At 35.0% G+C, this 20,811-nt stretch overlaps 1 protein-coding gene across 8 annotated transcripts in view; it reads left to right on the top strand.

The window, feature by feature from the left end:
- RELCH (RAB11 binding and LisH domain, coiled-coil and HEAT repeat containing) overlaps nucleotides 1–20,811 on the top strand; it is a 108,088-nt gene that overhangs the window by 50,675 nt on the left and 36,602 nt on the right. For all 8 annotated transcript variants that reach the window (XR_012379984.1, XM_073898090.1, XM_025886462.2 and 5 more), the window contains 8 exons: nucleotides 3,178–3,268; nucleotides 6,175–6,246; nucleotides 10,260–10,400; nucleotides 11,072–11,236; nucleotides 13,043–13,190; nucleotides 16,965–17,121; nucleotides 17,899–18,022; nucleotides 19,865–19,913. Coding sequence is in view for 7 of the 8 variants with exons in the window: in XM_073898090.1 (XP_073754191.1) it covers nucleotides 3,178–3,268; nucleotides 6,175–6,246; nucleotides 10,260–10,400; nucleotides 11,072–11,236; nucleotides 13,043–13,190; nucleotides 16,965–17,121; nucleotides 17,899–18,022; nucleotides 19,865–19,913 (947 nt within the window). In the remaining variant the exon portion in view is untranslated. The remainder of the gene's footprint in view (nucleotides 1–3,177; nucleotides 3,269–6,174; nucleotides 6,247–10,259; nucleotides 10,401–11,071; nucleotides 11,237–13,042; nucleotides 13,191–16,964; nucleotides 17,122–17,898; nucleotides 18,023–19,864; nucleotides 19,914–20,811) is intronic.

Genomic DNA, 20,811 nt, shown 5'->3' with positions numbered 1-20,811 from the left:
TAAAACCTTATGAGTATATATCTCTTTCCCATTCTTACCAAAATATACCTGGGCAAGCAGAGAAACATGTCCTTTCAGGATCCAGTCAAGATGAATCTACACCAGCAGTCCTCCACATGCTAGTCAAATAGAAGGCAAATTAAATCACTGTTCATTGCAAACTGAAAATTTTCTAGAACGATTTGATGGTACTGTGTAGAAAAATTAATATTTTATTTTTGCATTGAAAAATACTATTCCCAGACTATTAACTCTAGGAAACAAACTGAGGGTTACTGGAAGGGGGGGGGTGGAGGGATGGGGTAACTGGGTGATGGGCATTAAGGGCATGTGATGTAATGAGCACTGGGTTTAATATGCAACTGATGAATAACTGAAGTACATCTGAAACTAATGATACACTAAATGTTAATTAATTGAATTTAAAATAAGATTAAAAAATACTATTCCCTGTCCTGATAACTTAATAATTAAATAACATTTATTACATTGATATTTTTATTACAAGGCAAAAACCTCTAGATCTCTAGCCTGTTTTCAGACTCCACATGTAAAGCTAATAGCTGCCACCTGGTGGTCAAAGTACCTATCATTACTTCAGGTTGAGATCTGTCAGGAATTCAGCACTCACGTTCACATTTAAATTTTTCACCTTTCAGATATACCAGTATTTTTTTTAAATATACTAATAAGTTGACTCACTTTGTATTTTGTGAATAACAAAGTAAGAAAGCAAAATGTTTAGGTTAGCATAATATATTTGTCATATAATTAGTTGTTACTTTTCCTCACTTAATAAATCTCAGGCTTCTTTGATTGTATCCTAAGAAAAAATTTAATTTTATACTTAGTATTATTGCTTTTTTGCCTGTTCTTTGCTAACAACCATAATTGACACTATATTTCTTCTACCTGCATCAAATACTAGTCAAACAATCCCTGTCCTGTGATTTTCTACAAGTGGGAACGTTAATTTTTTTTTAAAGATTTATTTATTTTAAGAGAAAGAGAGAGAGTGAGTGGGGGGAGGGGTGGAGGCAGAGGGAGAGAGAATCTCAAGCAGACTCCCTGCTGAGCGTGGAGCCCAACACAGGGCTCGATCTTAACCACCCTGAGATAATGACCCGAGCAGAAGTCAATAGTTGGATGCTTTACTGCCTGAGCCACCCAGGCACCCCAAGGGAACATTAATTTTTACCATAACAGGAGCCGGTTTCCAATGCTGTTAATAATCTGTTGGCTATCTGACCTTTTCTGTTTTCAACCTGTATTTCAAAACTGTCATACTTTTTAAAATTAACTCTGCTGGCTAAGAAGTTTGCCTTGAGGGGCCTAACATTTTTTCAACAAGTTTGTACATCTTTAGTATGTAGATGCTGGCTTGTGATTTAAAGTTATTTCACATGAAGGTTTCATACAAGTTGTATACTTCTTGCAAGTGTTTGAAATGCCTACATTTTACCTAAGTTCATTTATTACCAACATTTGTGGAACCAGTGTATATGCCTTCTCATTATTTTAAGATACTAGTGGGGAAAAAACAATGTTCAGATATTAGGAAGCTTTCATTGGGGAACAGGCAGCTAAAATGCTGTCTGTAAAGCTTGGAATTTCTTTGCCCATTTTCTTTTATTCACTTTATTTGCCTTCCCAAAGTAGAAGGAAATAGAAAAGCAAAGGGAAAGTTGAGAAGTAGGCATAGAAGACTAATAATATACATATTAAGGGGACTCAGATTAAAAATACAAGGTTGGGTGAGAATAAGCTGCAGTATACAGTGAAGATATACTGGCTCAACAATGTCTGTCATTATTCTCCTCCACCTGAGAGAACAGTTATTTAGAAATTTAAGGTCATTTTGCAGTTTAAGTTAAGTTGACTTGAAGTAGCAATGAGCAATGCCTGGGCTTAAAGTGCTGTTTTTATTGTTAATATGAATTAAACATTCTAATTTGTTTTTCCTATAAGCTGGCTACTTTAAAACATGTATTGAAAACATACTTTTTTTCCATCAGGTTTTACTATTTTGAACTAGATAAAAGAGGAAAAATTTATAATTCTGCATTTTAAAGTCATTTAAAATGGAACTTCATTCTGAAGAGTAAAAAATCATATTTAAAGTTTTATACTCTTTCTTAAGTTTCAAATCTGCCAATTCAAGTGAAGTTATTATGTTATTTATATACTGTTCTGTAACAAAATACCCCAAAAGAAAGTGGTTTAAAATAACACTTATTTTTATATTACAGTTTACATGAGTCAGTTAATCTGGGTTCTCTGCTTCAGGGTCTCTTAAAAGGCTATAAGCAAGGTGTTGGCTGAGGCTGTGGTCCTGTCAAGGCTCAATTTGAAAGGATTTGCTTCTGAGCTTACTCATATAGTTGATCATTGGCAGGATTCAGTTTCTCATGGGTTTGTGAACTGAGGGCCTCAGTTTCTTACTGGCTTTTGGCCAGAGTTTCCTTAAGTGTCTTGCCACATGGGCCTCACCAGCATGGCCACATACTTCATCAAAGCATGCCAACTGAGAAGGCAGTAGAGAGGGTCCCAAAGATGAACATCACAGACTTCTGTAGCCTGATCTCAGAAGTGACATCCCATCACTTTGGCCATTATTCTGTTCATTGGAAGCAAATCTTTAGGTCCAGTCTACATTCAAGAATATGGAATGACACAAGAGCATGAATATCAGGAGATGGACAACACTGGGAGCCATGTCAGAAGCTGCCTACCACATTTATCTTGTGTATAAAATTCTGACTTAAGAAATACCATTTTACTAATGTGATACCATAGTTTTAAATTATAGAAACATTGGGGGAATAATCACTGGCTGTTTTAGTGTCTAGAAACTGAAAGGCAGTAGAAGCTGAAGCATTAGACATATTATCTCAGAATGCATGTATGGGAAGTTAATTTAGGAGGTTATGAGATTAAGCTTCACACCAGTAGAGAATCCCTTCACAATGTCTCACAGATGGTGTTGCCCCAGCTAGGGAAAGGAATCTTAACTAACTCATTCTCTTGGTGGCAGCCTAGCCCATTGTTGGAAAAGTCTAATTTGATTGTACAAAATGTTGTATGTTGTGTGAATTACAGAGCTGGCTCTTTTTAACCCTTAGAAAGTTGTGCTTTCTAATCAAGTACAAGTGTTTATTAATTTATGTTATTTTTCAGGCAGATGATACTGACGGGTTGTGTGGCATTTGCACGTCATGTTGGACCAACACGTGTAGAGGCTGAACTTTTACCACAGTGTTGGGAACAGGTAAATAACTGTATTGGGGTTTCCCCTAGCTATTATATTCTAATTTATTATGAGTGTTCATATTTTCTGTTTTAAATGCCAATAGGAAATATGTGGGATCTAAATTATGCTGCTGTTTCTGCAGTCCAGCACGGGTGATTTAACAGCACTAAGGATGCTCTGGGATGCTTTGCTTTCTTCGCTCTTCCAACAAATAGCTAAGAAACACTGGTTTCAGTGCCAGGTACTGCTGCAGTCATTACATGCAGTAATGAACAAAATACATACAGTGGTGAACAAAAGACAAAAACCTTTTAGTGGGGAGATAAGAGTAAACAAATAAATGAAATGTCTTGTATTATTATAGGTTATGAAGAAAAATAGAGCAGGATAAGGGTTACAGAGTGATGGAGAATGCTGTTTTAGAAGGGGTGGTCAGAGCAGGAATCTGAGAAAGGGATGTTTAGGCAAGGATCTGAATGAAGTGAGTTACTGTAAATACAAAAGCCCTGAGGTAGGTTCAAGGGAGAGGAAGGCCACATGTGTTTGCATATGTGTAAGGGAGGGGGGGTAATAGAAATAATATATGTATTATATATTTGTACATATTACAAATATATACAGAATATAAAGTGTAAACTGTTGATGTGGGAGGTTTTTGTATTTGTAATCCAACTCACCCATTTACTTACAATACCTCTGGTTTTATATTGAATTTTAATATTCCAGTCCTGTGGAGAACTCACAATCATTGACTTTCTAGACTTGATGTTTAGATCATTAAGTGGCATACTTATCCATCTTAAAGAAAAGATGGATTTCTTACTTATAAAGACAGATTTCATGGCCTTATTTATAATAGCGTAGTCACTTATTCTTAATACTGGTCCCTGGAATATCATTAAAGCATACAGTCCTTTAGAATTCTTTTCCTAATTTCTTTGAGTATTCATTTTTTTCTTTAAAATTTAGTGGTGTCATATCTAGATTAAATATGTACACTGAACATTCTGTATGGTCCTCTTGTCTCTGACAGTCCCTTAGGTCACCTCGATGACAGTACATACTAATTTAGGGTGAGGCTCTGACCACTGAAAGTCAAACTTGGGAATAGCATATACAGTTTTAAATTTACAATTCTGTATAGTTATTCATAGGTACTTATAATTTCTAAACAGTTTTTTCCATTTCCTTTTTTTTTGGTTAAGCTCTTTTGAGGTATTCAGATACAATACACCCACTTAAAGTGTACAATTTAGTGTTTTTTAGTATATCCACAGAATTGTACAGCCCTCGCTACAGTTTTTTTTTTTTAAGATTTTATTTATTTATTAAAGAGAGCGCAACAGAAAGAGAACACAAGCAGGAGAGGGACAGAGGGAGAAGCAGGCTCCCGCTGAGCAGGGAGCCCGATGCGGGGCTCAATCCCAGGGCCATGGGATCACGACCTGAGCCAAAGGCAGCTGCTTAACCGACTGCACCACCCAGGTGCCCCTGCCACAATCAGTTTTAGAACAGTTTTATCACCCTAAAAAGAAACTCCAACCATTTGAACTTAGTTCTCTTTCTTCAAGTTTGTTTTGGCTATTCTGGGTCCCTTGAATTTCCACGTGAATTTTAGGATGAACTTAACAATTTCTGCAAATAAGCCATCTGGAATTTTCATAAGGATTGCATTGTATCTGTAGATCAGTGTGAAGAGTTATCTCACCATCCTAACAATAGTGAGCCATCTAACCCATGAATTTAGGATGTCTTTCCATCTATTTAGTTCTTTTAAATTTTCTTTGAACAATGTTTTATTGTTTGCAGAATACAATTTTTGTACTTTGTTTAATTTATTCCTAAATATTTTATTCTTTTTGATACTGTTGTAAACTGAATTTTCTTAATTTTATTTTGCATTTGTTGTAATAGAGAGAGATACAGTTGATTTTTGTATGTACATTTAATTTTAAGACTCATTGAGCTAGACTAAAGAAAAGCAAAATGAAAGTTTACATATAACATACTTTGACATTCAAACCATTCTGCTTTGAGGTTACTATTTCTGGAAATTTTAGTTTACAGATGTTCGTAATAAACATCATTACCACCACCTTTTCTAATACCTGAATAAACATGGATATTGGGGATCTATCTAGCCGACTACCTCCCGTTTGTTGCCCGGTAGATTGCTATGTAATTTCTTTTCTTAATTTTAGGCATCCAATACTTTAATGAATTATGTCACCTTTTCATATGGGAATATGAGAACAGATATACTTCTTTTCCAGTCAAGGAAAGATTTATATTCTATGAAGAAGACATATGGGAACAAAACCCAGTATGTGTCATTTTTTTTTTTTAATTTTTTTGTTATGGTTCAGTGTAGTCACCGTTAACAGCAAAACTCCCAACATCTTGCATATACAAACAGGAATGAATTGAAGTCTGCTTACTTTAAAAACAAAATCATATTTTGGCTGTGGTTAAATCATTGATTAACTTACTTCCTAATCCCTTAGTTAAAAAAAAGAACTGATGAATCACTCCTGGCACATATTATAAGCCGTATCTATAATATCCAGAAGCTGAGTTTTTCAAATTTAAAAATAAACTAATGTTGCTAGGGCTGGAGAAAGGTGCTTCTGACATCCTAAGGAAAGCCTAGTTATAGGTAAGCCTACCATCTCTAGACACCTGGCCACATTTTCATCTTTGCTTTATCCTTTTTTCTTTAACAGATAACCGCTGTGACCTCATTTTTTAGTCTCTCTCTGATTCCCTTATTCCTGATCCAGTTATAGGCACACAGGGATTCCCAGAAGTGGGGGGAAAAAAATGCTTTATTGTATTCTTAACAGGATTTATTGTGAGGAGTAATTTTCTGTTGGAGGAAAGGAGGTTATGTTGTTTATGCTTAACTTCTTTATTTTTTACTCTAGATTAACCACAAATACCCAGAAAGACGACTACTTGTGGCAGAATCCTGTGGAGCATTGGCACCTTACCTTCCTGTAAGAATTGTCATTTTTTCTTAAAAGCTTTTTTCCTTTTTAGTAATAGAGAAACCTTTATCAAGTGACTTACATATTTTAATTCAAATTCTCCCAGGGCATGCTATCCTAATAGAAGGAAGGAGATGAGCCGAAAAGATTGGTCTCACATTGATATAATATGGCATTGCAGGCAGATAGGTATATTAACCATTTTGCATGAGCCATAAATGTATTAAATATCAGCAGTTCTCAAAATTTGTGGTTCGAGGACCCTGGGAGATTCTTTGAGATACTTTCAGAGGGGTCCATGAGGTGAAATTATTTTCATAATATTAAGACATTTTTCGTCTTTTTCTCTGTGTTTACACTTACATTATGGGTACAAAAGCTATAAGGGGCAACAATGCCAATGCATTAGCACTGATCTAGGCAGTGACCCCCAAATATACTGATAAGGATGTATTCTACACTGCCATTTACTCAGAAGAGCTAGTTTCACTTAAAAATAAGCTTGATGAATCAATAAAATTATTAATTCTAAATTTTGACCCTTGAATTTATTATATCTTTTTAATATTTTGTGTGACAGAAGGGAAAATACTAATATCAGTCCTTTTTGCTGAGGTATCCTGAGGTATAATGGCTATTTCAGGAAAAGCATTTCAAATAGCTTGAGTTGTGAATTGAGCTAGCTGCCTTTTTTCATGAGATACTGATTTTACTTGACCAACCACTAACACACAAGCTCTCGTTATTCAGAAATGGGTATTTAGCAGATATTTTTATGAAAATGAATGAAATGAGCTTGTCACTTTAAGGAAAAACAAGTAGATGACATTTATTGCCAATGATAAAACTGGAACTTTTAAGTGAGAACAAGAATTTTGGAAAATTTATTATCTGCCACCATGGGTTTGACAGCTTCTAAGTATGTAAACACATTTCTGAGATCTTAACATGTGATTTTTTGAGATTATAATAAAATGTGTCAATATTGAAGAGCATCTGAATAAGTCTGTGGTACAGTGTTTCCCAAATGACCAATGCATACTGCTCAAAATCACACATGGGTAAAAATAGAGGCAAAGTCCAAGATAAACCAGTGGAATTTTTGCTTTAAACTTCATTTATTTGATGGGGAGGGGAGGACAAGCAGGGGGAGTGGCAGGCAGAGAGAGAGGGAGAAGCCGACTCCCTGCTGAGCAGAGAGCCCCAGAAGGGGCTTGATCCCAGGACTCTGAGATCATGATCCCAGCTGAAGGCAGATGCTTAACCGACTGAGCCACCCACACACCTAAGCAGTGGAATTTAATGTGCCAGAGTTTAGAGTTTATTAGCAAGGAACCATATCATGGTTTCAGATTCTACATTGCATCTAACCTCTAAGAAACTACCACTTGTCCAGTTTTAGTGTAGAATTAAACTATCTATTCTTGGGCACTGGGTGGCTCAGTTGGTTAAGAGACTGCCTTCGGCTCGGGTCATGATCCTGGAGTCCCGGATCCAGTCTCTCATCGGGCTCCCTGCTCAGCAGGGAGTCTGCTTCTCCCTCTGACCCTACCCCCTCTCATGCGCTCTCTCTCTCACTAATTCTTGCTCTCTCAAATAAATAAATAAATAAAATCTTTAAAAAAATCTATTCTTATCAGAAAATGCTATTAAAATACTCCCTTTTTCAGTTACACGTCTCTGTGGGGCCAGATTTTCTTAAAAACTTCAGCTGAAACATAACAATTGAATGCAGAGCAGATAAGGGAATCTACCTGTTTTCTTTTAAGTCAGACATTAAAGTGATTTGCAACAAAATGTAAAGCACCATTCTCACTAATTTTTTTGTTTTATACTTATTTTCATTAAAATGTTATACACGTGGGCGCCTGGGTGGCTCAGTCGTTAAGCGTCTGCCTTCGGCTCAGGTCATGATCCCAGGGTCCTGGGATCGAGTCCCACATTGGGCTCCCTGCTCAGCGGGAGGCCTGCTTCTCCCTCTCCCACTCCCCCTGCTTGTGTTCCTGCTCTCACTGTCTCTCTCTGTCAAATAAATAAATAAAATCTTTAAAAAAATAAAAAAATAAAATGTTATACGTGTTACTAACCTTAGATGATTTTATTGTTGTTTTTAAATTTCTCAGTTTAAATTCTAATATGATAAATGTCAGTAGATATTACCCACCCAAATAAAAGCTGTTTGCAGTGCTCATTAATTTTTTAAACAACCATAGTTTAAAGGAGAACTTGACAAAATGCAGCCTGGAGACCAAATCTGTTAGACCTTGCTCTGCATACTAAAATCACACTGTAAATTTATGAAAATGGTCACATCCTCTATCTTTATTGTATTCTAACTATTAGATGTGAAAAGGACCTAAACAGGTTCCCCTACATGAGTCAGTTTTGAGCATCCTTTTATATACTGTTCCAAGCAGAGATGAACATCACATGCACAAAGGGGATAAATAAGCTGTTCTACACTGCCCCTGATAGTAGAATGTTAAGCAGTATCACTAATAGGCTTACTGTTTCCTCCATGGATCTTCACTTGCCTAATATCCCACCACAGTTGCTAACAGTGAAATCTCAGCGTGGTCATGGCTTAAATGGAGTAATGCCTCCTGACTTGTCTTGTGGGTTCCCTGTGGCATACTGAAACTAACTGCTTCACTTGACGTCAGCCCAGACCAATGTGAAGCAAATACCCAGCTGAAGTTTACTTACCTACGTCCTGCTGCCGAGGCTGATACCAATCCAGAGCCCTTTTAAGATCTTCAAGGCAGTTTTTTTGGCAGTTTTTAAACTGAAGGATAAGTAAACAAGGCTGTACTAAAAGACATACTCAACAACCTAAATGTGACCAAAATTTGGTAAAATTACATATACTTTTGTTTTTAGGAAGTCAAAGCAAAAACTAGGTCATTTAAAGATGACTGTTAGACCTTGCTCTGCATATTAAAATCACACTGTAAATTTATGAAAATGATCACATCCTCTATCTTTATTGTATTTTAACTATTAGATGTGAAAAGGATGTAAACAAGTTTAGATTTGAAGAATTTTATAAACTGATCAAATTATAATAATGGTCCAGAGAAGGGAAGTAAAGGCAAGAATTTGCATAATGATAGCTCTTTATTTTACCTTCAGGCATTAATTAGGCTAAAACATTCTTTAACAAAAAAAAATTGTGTGAAATTAAGATACAACAGTGGTTGACATTATATTAAAAGAGTAGCATCTGAGGATAGCAATGCAGTTCCCTTTGAAGTATTTTTAAAGTTTGCTCTCATATTTTATCATCCTCTTTTTTTCTCAGTTCTTCAAAAAATAGAAACACCAGGATTTTAGAATGTTTCCACACTCCTCCTACCCCAGACAAATGTTTTTGATTAACGGAGCCATGTTTGTAATCTCTCCTGTTATTAAAACTCTGAAAGCTCTTCTCTGAGTTAAAAACAAGTATTGGTAGAAGAGTCATTGTCCATTTATAGCAGTGTTGACTTCGTTGATTTGCCAAGGTCCTTGCTGCTATGTGCTGTAGGATTTGAAGGATTTGCACATATTTAGTAGATAGAAAAACATGCTGGGGGATGCCTGGGTGGCTCAGTCGTTAAGCGTCTGCCTTCGGCTCAGGTCATGATCCCGGGGTTCCGGGATCAAGCCCCGCATCAGGCTCCCTGCTCAGCAGGAAGCCTGCTTCTCTCTCTCCCCCTGCTTGTGTTCCCTCTCTCGCTGTCTCTCTCTCTGTCAAAATAAATAAATAAAATTAAAAAAAAAAACATGCTGGAAGATGATTAATACCAAATTCAAGGTAGATGTTATCTATAGAGAGGGAGGGTAGAAGAAGGTGGGAGAGGCTGGAGAGAGTCAGACAAGCTGTATCTGTAATGTCTTACGTCTTTGAAAAATGAAGACTTAAACAAAATGTGAATATATTTAATCTGGATTTTGAATATATGGATGTCTGTCTTATTTTCAATGCTTTTCTACTGCTACTGTAAAATAAATAGTAAAAACATGTTTTTATTTATTTTCAGAAAGAAATACGTAGCTCCTTGGTTCTCTCGATGTTGCAACAAATGTTAATGGAAGATAAGGCAGATTTAGTAAGAGAAGCTGTGATCAAAAGCCTCGGTATCATTATGGGATACATTGATGATCCAGACAAGTATCAACAGGTATGTTTTTCAGAATGAACCCCATTTACTCCATTATAAAATTCCAAATAAGTTAATATTCCAGATCTCTGAATCAGCTACCCAATAATCTATAGTAGGGATGGCCGGTAGGTCAGCTTTAACCAATTGCAGTTGGCTGCCTGGTTTTACTTCAATTCAGATGAAGGAGTGCTAGGATTCATTTACAATCTGTGTCATAGTTTTGTGGCAGGAAATTGGCAACAAGCATGCCATGTTTACCACCTTTTCTCTTTGGTTTCCACATCAATGGATACATGACATTTTCTTTAAAGAAAATGGGAAGGATGGGTGCCTGGGTGGCTCAGTTGCTTAAGCGACTGCCTTCGGCTCGGGTCATGATCCTGGAGTCCCGGGATCGAGTCCCACATCGGGCTCCCTGCTCAGCAGGGAGTCTGCTTCTCCCTCTGACCCTCTTCCCTCTCGTGCTTTCTATCTCTCATTCTCTCTCTCTCTCAAATAAATAAATCTTTAAAAGAAAAAAAAAGAAAACGGGAAGGATAGGATTATGGATGGCTTGCTTTCTTGCTTAAAATGTTTTCTAAATGTACTGCAGTGTATACTAACTGCTTTTTATTGCGGGGTTTTTTGTTTTTTGTTTTTGGAAATTTATTCTTTTAAAAATCTAAATTTTACCTGTTTTTCTTCGGCAGGGTTTTGAATTGTTGCTGTCAGCCTTGGGTGATCCCTCAGAAAGGGTAGTTAGTGCAACACATCAAGTATTTTTACCAGCCTACGCTGCTTGGACTACAGAACTTGGAAATTTACAGTCTCATCTTATACCTACATTGCTGAACAAGATAGAAAAACTTCTCAGGGTAAATGCTTTCTTTATGTATACAGTTTATAGAAATGTAAAAGTGTGTTCTAAGTCATCTTGAAAGAATGCTGGGGAGCAAAGACAGAAAGTACCACTTAGCTGAACATTCTAATAATTTACCAATTAAAGATTTTTATTGGATTAGAGCCAAGAGAGATTTGAGGAAGTTCTGCTTTGCTGAAGCCAGATGAGAAAGGGCATGAAGTAGCACCTTTGTGGAACTCACTTGTACATTATTCAGAAAGCTAGCTCTTCCTTGTCTCTTCTGAAGATTTAAAGATTTTAGGTGACATACCAGCTCCAGTTCCCAGAATGCAGAGATAACCAAAATATTAGTCTCTAAAGCTTTCTTACTTACACGATTTCAAAATGCTTTAACTGTGTTTACTTCACTGCAGTAGTTCATTTCCTTACTTCTTAAAATGAACTTTTTCTCCCCCCGAGTAAAAGAAATGAAGAAAAGTTGAAAAAAAGATAGTAACTTCTTGATTTATTTTTTGTACTAAAAAGTCCCTTTAGAGTCTAGAAGAAAAACTAACATTTCTTTAATGCCTATTATGTGCATTAGGGTATATACCTTCTAAATAACACGTATTATTTCATTCTTATAACTCTTTGAATTGTATTTTGGTTTCGGTGTGGAAACTGAGCTTTTAGGGAACCTGCCCAGGGTCTTACAGCTGTCAAATGACAGGTATGGGTCACTGATACCAAACTCTTACCTGTTCTACCCCCAAATTTTAAAGAATCTGTAAGGCTCTTGTATAGTAACTACTCTGTAGGCAGTCTTATATGTATCCACATGTATTTATTTAATTTAAAAATTTGGATTTTTTTCTATAAATTTAAAAATGGATATTAAAAAAACTATAAATGGACAACTAGACCGAAGTACTCCTTTTTATGAAACCTAGGAAATTTTTTAAAGTGTTTTTTTTTTTTAATGTTTGCATTCCTTCTACCTAAAAATTATCCATACCTTTGTTTTTCTTGTTCCATTTCATAACATGGTTAATTCCATTTTGCTATTAAGGATGCAGTATTCCGCATGGGTAGTAATTCTTCCATGAAGAGATTAAGTAATTTAGTTGATAGTGTGTAACTCATATATCTGGTATCTCTGACACAGTTGTTATTTTATAACATAGTAATGACATCTCAAGTGGATTTGAATAGCAGTAAACACTTTTGTCTCTAATGATTCTATTTTCTACTTTAACATTTGGTTTCTCTGTACCATACCGATCCTTTTACTCTTTTTTTTCTTTCTGTTATCTTTCTTTTGTTTCCTTTTGAAATTTTTTCTCCCACATTTCATCTGTGTGTTGAATTATTTTAAAGTGCTTTCAGTGCTGGCAAATACAGATGCCACCAAATCTGTAAAAGGAGACCAGAAGTAGGAGAAGGAGAGTAGCAAGTGCTGCTGCTGATCTAACAGTTGAACATTTAAAATGATTCCTGTGGCTCACTTTAGTTTCTTTATCCTGACTTATAAAATTTCAAAGGATAAAATCCTCTTAAAAGAAAAAAAGCCTGTAGAAACAGTTTCATACAAATGACTGATGTCACCCTAAAGATTTTCACATAAAAAATTATATTACTTATATAGTGCCTTAGTGCTTCTTCACATTTTCATGTACTTAGAGAAATTAAGAAAAGATTCATGGACATCTCCACTAGGTGCTGTGCTGTGAGTCTACCATACAGATCCTTAAATGCTTTATTCATTGCCACAGAAAGGAAGAGCATTATAAATACCTAATTTCAGAAAACTAAAACTAGCTTCCACCTCCTTGTGTTTCAGGAAGGAGAGCACGGGCTGGATGAACATAAGCTGCACATGTATCTTTCTGCTTTGCAGTCCTTGATCCCATCTCTCTTTGCATTAGTGCTGCAGAATGCACCTTTCTCCAGCAAAGCCAAGCTTCATGGTGAAGTGCCACAGATAGAAGGTACTGAACTTAAATTATGGAAGGAAGATGTAGAATATTAGCAACTTAGCTTCCCAAAGAATTGTGTTTGTTTAAACTTCTAAAAATTACTTTATGTGACAGCATAATTACTAAAATATATGTGTGGAATCTTGTGGTCATAGATTATATGATAGCTAAGTTAAATGGTGGCTTCATCTTTTATGAAGAAGCCTCATGGTATTATTTTACAATATTTGTACTTTCTTTCCATTCCTAATCTATAGTCTCGATAACCTTTTTTTCCAGCGGCTGAAGTAAGTTTTCTTTCATTAATAGAGCTGAATCAATGAAAAGGTCACTGAATAGTTACTAGTGCCAGTTTATGAAGCTTGTCATTTCCACTTTCTTTATATTTTTTTCTTCCCGATCTGCTTCATCTTATTTTCAATAGGGGAAGGTAAATGTAATTACTCTTTTCTACTTGTCCTTGACAGGAATATAAGCATTTGCAGCAGACTTTTTTTTTCCTCCAAAGAAGGAATATGCCTTAGTTTCAGAAATAGTGACATTGATAGCAAAAGCCAGTATTCTCTTCTCTCAGTGTCCACCTAACTAGTAAGAGACCTTTGATCCGTGGCACTTAGTAACCCCACTGCACCCAACACCCAGGATAAATGGCTATAGACCAGCTATTACTCTGTATGAGATCCCTTTGCAACTTCTTCAGATTTGTGAAATTGTCCATGTCTCTTACTGGCTTCTGATAGACAAAAGAATGATAACATTGAGAACATCAACAGACACTTAATGTTTTTGCAGTTTTCATGTAAACCGTAGGCTGCCTTTAATCTTTGGGGATGAAGTCATGTCCAAGAATACACGAAGCACAACATAAAAATGGTATATACTGTTTGAATGTCTGTTTTACTGGAAAATTGAGAATGGATGGAGTAGAGTTAATTTAACATTTTAAAATATTATTGAGGAGAAGGAAAATTCAGACTTTTAAGAAGAGTCTTCCTAAAGCATTCATAGCCGTCTGCTTCAGGTTCTACCCTCTCACATATTAAGGTTCCTCGTCTGCCTAGGGGCTTTCCTGTCTTTCTAATTCCCTCTCTTTCTCTTTCACTCTTGCCATATTGGTTTGCTAGGGCTGCCATAACAAAATACCACAAACTAAAATTTATTGTCTTGCAGTTCTGAAAGCTAGAAGTTTCAGATCAAAGTGTCAGCAGGGTTGGTTCCTTCTAATGGCTCTGAGGAAAAAGCTGTTCCATGCCTCCCCCTCGCTTCTGCTGGTTTGCTGGCAATCTTTGTCATTCCTTGGCTTATAGGTGCATCACCCCGATCTCTGCCTTCATATTCACATTCCATGCTTCCTCTGTGTGTGTCTGTCTCTATGTCCAAATTTTCCCCTTTTATAAGATCAGTCATATTGAACTAAAGGCCCACCCGACTCCAGGATGACTTCATCTTATCTAATTCTACCTGCAACAACACTATTTCCAAATAAGGTCACATTCTGAGGTTCTAGGGTTTAGGACTTCAACGTAGGAATTTATGGGGGGGGTACAAAGTTCAACCTATAGCATTTGCTATCACTCCTTCATTCATGTATTTAACAAATAACTCTTGAATGTTGCCTGTTGCCAACCATGTGCTGGAGAGTAGATGAAAATTGTCAAAACAACTGCTTTAACATCCTGAATATATTTCTTTTAGTGTTTATGTGACCTTTTCTTGTGATTAGATCTTCATCGTACCAAAAATCTTTTCTTTTTAACCCACACAAATATTTTTATTACCAATTTATTCTACAGCATTAGCTAATACTTATGTCAGGAACTATTTTTTATATACTTGGGATCATTCATGAATAAAATAGACACAACTTTCTGCCGTCATAGAGCTTACGTTCTATTGAGAGGGAAACACATTAAAGAGTTATAACAACTGTTATTTTGCTGGATAATTGTGGTTATTTTCTTGACAATAAAATGCTGGTATTTTGCCAGCCTATTAAAATGGCATTCTGGGGACCTTTCTATATTGTTATAAGTTAGATCCTCACATTTTTAAAAATCCTGTTAAATAGAATAATGTTTTGAGACTCTTGAACCATTCTGATTATTTACCTATAACTGAGTTATCCAAGTAATTGCTTATTTCTTGACATTATTTTGCTTCTATTGGACCTATCTTTAAATCTTTTTAGACCTTACTTTCCCTGTAGTTAATTTTGATGTATCTTTTTTTTTCCAATAATTTGTTAGTACTTTTGAAGGAATAACATTCATTCTATCATAGTATAGCTGATTAAGATAAGTATGATATAACCCTGTTTGAAATTACATCTAATATGTTTGACATGATCTATTTCTAGATGAAGTACAGATATCCCTCACAATCCAAATCTTTTTGATTCTTGGGTTGAGATACAGTGAGGATTCAAGCAGAAACCCCAGATAGTGAGAAATACCATGTTACCCAAACTCATTTATTTGTTGGTTGGTATATTATGATAGCAAATAGGAGGGTTTGGCTAGCAAGGGATGACCTTTATCTGTCCTTGATATATTGTTAAAAGCCTTGGGCAGCATAGAAAGACAATGACATCTTAATTTTGTCTTTGAGCATTTTTTGAATTTTGTGTATTTCATGTTTTCTTAAGCTTAATAATAATTATTAAGCCATTAATATGTTTTGAGAATTCTGTATATTTATTTGTATCTTTTTAGGATGTTAGCCTCTATAACAGGAGTGGTTAGGCAATTAGGAGTTTCCTACTAACAGTCAATGAGCTGTTGGCATGCATTATTCATTTAATAGCCATCAAGAAGTGTTCTCTTAATAACCTGGGATCTATTATGTTCTATAGGATCATAAGTTTTATTGATATGTTTGCAGATTTAAAATATGCTGGTTATATCTTTATGTTTTATTTACATAATTTTAAAAGTTCTTCAGTTTTCCCCCAAATTTTTGAAGTATGTACTTGGGACCCTGGTTATAATATTTATAGTACATTTTGCCTCATCTTTCTGGTCACCAGCTTTAACACTTTATATTAAGTTAATGTTTATCAAACTGGAAATTTTTTTAAATTAAGTATTTAATATTGGAGATTAACTACTTAAGAAACCTGTTCAGCTCAAGCTTTAATGTATTTTATACCATTATTCTCTGGTATTCATTATTTCCCCACTATTAATCTGTTAGTTCCTTACTCCCTGAAGGAAACATATTTATCATATTTACTATTTCATAGTTATAAACAGTCTGGTGGAATTACAAGTATTTATATTTTTTTTAAATTAAATTCAAATACATATTTTAGCTAACATCTTTGGGCCAATTTTAATTTAACCTAAATGAAATTTTACTCTTCATTAGCAAACTGTTTCATTACAGTATTTGTTTATTAACTGTTTAGTCTCATAAAGTCTTTATTTTTGAGATTTGTTAAATTTGTTCACATGTGACAAGAATCTGTTTTACTTTTTTCTTAAAATTATTTGATTATTATGTTTCAGTCCTATATTTAGTTTATAATAAGCTGGAGGCGCCTAGATGGCTCAGGTGGTTGAGCGTCCGACTCGATCTCAGCTCAGGTCTTGATCTCAGGGTCATGCGTTTAAGTCCCACTCTGGGCTCTCATGCTGGGCGTGGATCCTACTTTAAAAAAAAATAGATAAAGTTCATAATAAGCTAATTAAATATCAGGAAGCAGAATCTTAGTTTCCTTTTGACAGTACAGCTAAGTTCACAAACTTCCATTTTTCACATGATTTACTTTGCTTCTCTTATTTATAGTGACTAGGTTCCCTCGGCCTATGTCACCTCTTCAAGATGTGTCTACTATAATTGGAAGTCGTGAGCAGTTGGCAGTGCTACTACAACTTTATGATTACCAGCTGGAACACGAGGGTACAACAGGCTGGGAGACTTTACTATGGGTTGTCAATCAATTGTAAGTTACAGCCTCCATATGCATTTGGTACACCTCTGTCAGTTTAATGGAAGATAGCTCACTATGTTTAGCCTTGGCACTGAGGGACAAAATATAAAAAATATCACAAAACATAAGTTGGCATTATCTGTGGTAAACTTCTTTAGGAGAGGAGATTTATACCATTGGATATGTAGATATTTATCTATGCAGATGGCGCTGCTGTATTATATCACAACGACCTATCTGCTGCCTTGTTGTTGTCTAATAGTGGTGATGGATTTGACACTATATCCAGATTCTCATTTTTGAAGCTAAAATGGATGCCATGTTAGCCAAGCTCTTATGTGAGGCATCGAATCCAGTGATTTGTGTCTCATTAACTCCATAGTTAGAACTCTACCATTAAGGTTCCATATATTTTATGGCAAGCAGTTAAAATATAGAAGAAGTTTATAGAATAGAATATAAACTTAAAACCTTTTCAAAGCATCTTAAACCACTCCTTTGATTTGCAATTTTGCTGACTATGAAAAGCAAAACAGTGGGCGCCTGGGTGGCTCAGTCAGTTAAGCATCTGACTCTTGATCACAGCCTCAGGTCTTGATCTCAGGGTTATGAGTTCAAGCCCCGTGTTGGGCTCCACGCTGGGCATGGAGCCTATTAAAAAAAAAAAAAAAAGAAAAGAAAAAGAAAAGCAAAAGAAGAGGTTGTTACATTTGCATTGTTTCAGAAATTGGCAAGGAAACAGTAATTTATATGTATCCCCTGCCTATTTTTCTTTCCTTTCACATTTAGGTTGCCACAACTTATAGAAATAGTTGGCAAAATTAATGTTACTTCAACTGCCTGTGTCCATGAATTCTCCAGATTTTTCTGGCGCCTTTGCCGGACATTTGGCAAAATTTTTACAAACACTAAGGTAAAAACTTGTATTCCATGTTTTCTTATGTGCAAGAGATACAGAAATGTAATGTGTTAAATAATGCTGTAACAGAGTAAATAAAAGCATGAGCCTTTCCTTTAGTCTAATTATCTCTTAATATCTTAGAAAACTATGATAGTTTTTAAAAGAAAATTCTAGTCAGTAATATTCTTATCTTTATTGGTTTTCGGATGATTTAGCTTAAACTTAGTTCGTATCCAGATGTGGATATAATATCTACTCACTCTGGATATCTTGAAGATTTCCAGCATAGGCAGTATCACTTAGGAAACTCAACTGCAATTCTTTAATGTGCTTCTCCTGCTTTACCAACTACCCCAGATTCAAGGGGCGGCTGTTTGCTCAGCACACTTGGGTCAAAACCTCAGGTGATGGAGGAACCAAAGTAGCTTATACAGAGGACTTGCTGCAAGGATACCAGCTGTTAGAATAGCGTGGACACTTGAGATTAGTGCTGCATCTTTCACTCACTACCAAAACTATAGTTTGTCACATTTGCACCTCCACGTTATTTTTTTTTAAAGATTTTATTTATTTTATAATTTTAGACAATTAAAACTGGAATGTCCTTAGATCCCGGTTTCCTCTTTAATCCATTTGTCTTGCTGGCATATTGTTAAGTCAGTTCTTTAGAGACCTAATAAAAACATAAAAAGATACAGTTACTATAATCAGATGCTAATCAAGACGTTTAAAAGGTAAGAATTTTGTGTAGCTCTTTATTATTAACTATTACTTTATTCTGTAGTTATTGAAACATTCACAGTAAAATAGTTTGGTATAGCAGACTGGGCAAAATTCAGAAAATGGGTTATAATGTTATGTTTGTGACCCATAATAAATAATTAAGTTGTTTGGGCATATGTGAAATGAAGAAGTCACTTCAGTGTGTCAAATGAAGAAGTCACTTCAATGTCTTTGTTTTATGATTCTGTAGATTAATCTTTTAACAGGGGGCTTCACCTCAGTTTAAGTTGAATATGTAAGTTGTTAGGCCTGACCTGCCGATAGGAGAGCAAAAACCAGACCTTGATGCCACTGTAGAAGAACAGGATCATTTTACATTTTTCACTAACATCTACTTATTAAATATAATTTGATTTTATGGTTATCAACATTGGCAAGCAAATTGACATCTCCGAAAGAAGTAGCTATTATTAAAAAAAGAGAGAGAAAAAGAATTAAGTAGGAGTCTGCTTTAGCACTTAGCAGTAAGTGGTTGGCTTCAGTGGCCTGAAATCTGAAATTTGTGATAATGTTAATAATAAAAAATTGAAGTAAGCACAAAAAATTATAATTCTGTATTTGATGTTTAAATTTATATTTTAAGGAAGTTAAAATCTAAGCAGATGGATATTACATGATGAATATGTTACTTATTGAATACATTAAATGAATGGAATTTCCTTTTCATTCCTTTTAAACACATTTTTTTTTAAAAAAAATTCTAATCATGTAATAATATTTACCTAAATAATCTTTCTATAATCAAGTTCCATTTTAGGAGATAGTGATTTCAAGCACTGAAAGTCATCTTGGAAATTATTTTAATTTAGTGAAGGAAACCAAAGGCCCTTGAGGAAATACTCACTGACTTGAATTGATTTTGAAAATACTTTTTCTCTAAACGGTGTTTTCAGTAACTTGACTCTTATTTTATTCTAAGCCTCTTAAAAATTGTTATATTTCTGACCACTCTACTGGTCTATAAAGCAAAACAAATAAATAGTAGCAGTAGTAGTAAACATCTTATTTATTTAATCAGCAAGTGATCCATTGGACCTAAAACTTTTTCTATCTTTTCTTTGGGTTGCGTAGGTAAAACCTCAGTTCCAGGAGATTTTAAGACTGTCTGAAGAAAACATCGGTAAGTTCATTGTTATTACTTTTAAAAACAATTGATTGGTGACTAACATAACAAAATAAAATTAAAAAAACAAACAATTGAATCTCTTCACTCAGGAAAAATACTATATTCTTTATATGCAAATTGTATAAATGAATGAACAAGTATACGTGAAAAGGAAACTTTTATTTCTTGGTTTTATAACTGTGTCACATCTAATCTCTTTCCTATGAGACTGTAGTGAGATTAATCTTTGTTAATTTGATTATAAATATCTATGTTCCTTGTGATCAAATTGACCCAAGACTGAGTTTCTCAAACTGAGTACTTGTACCCTTGTAGATTTGAAGTGGTATATTCAAGATACTGAAAATTATAAAGGGCCTCTAATTCATAATTAGTTATTTAAAACTTTTAAAATTAAACAAATATAGTGGAAGAGAATGCAAGGTATGCATATACATTTTTAAAATGAAACTACATGCTTGAATGGGCAGTTCCAGCCCCTCTGTTGATAGTTTTCACTCATCTGACTTAAGAAGTCTGATTATAGCACCATTGGCCTAAGAACTCATTTCTGTGTGGATCTTATGTCCTGTGTATTTTTCTAGTTTCTAGGAGTAAATTGTGGAAAATGTTAGAGGGGAAAATGTATAGCCTCCCTCTTTTTTTTTTTTAACTTGGTTGATTTGGGATATATAGGTAATTCTTATCTCAGTCCAGGCCTACCTTCGTGATTTGTTTTGAGTGAGCTAGAAAACTCCATCTTGGGCTGTCCTCATAGTTAGAGAATGAATACATAAATCTTTTTCTTTTAAGTCTGAAACATGATGAGATTTTTTTTTTTTTTGACAGATGCTTCCCAAATTTTATATTTTAAAGGGTTAATGTTTGGAATGCCTAATAGTTGTTATTATCT

Source organism: Callorhinus ursinus, unplaced genomic scaffold (assembly GCF_003265705.2).
Source record: "Callorhinus ursinus isolate GAN/ISIS: 27379988/994484 unplaced genomic scaffold, GSC_fseal_2.0 scaffold11, whole genome shotgun sequence".
NCBI classification, from domain to species: domain Eukaryota; kingdom Metazoa; phylum Chordata; class Mammalia; order Carnivora; family Otariidae; genus Callorhinus; species Callorhinus ursinus.
The sequence above is the reverse complement of the archived record's forward strand: the minus strand, read 5'-3'. Positions and strand labels throughout refer to the sequence as shown.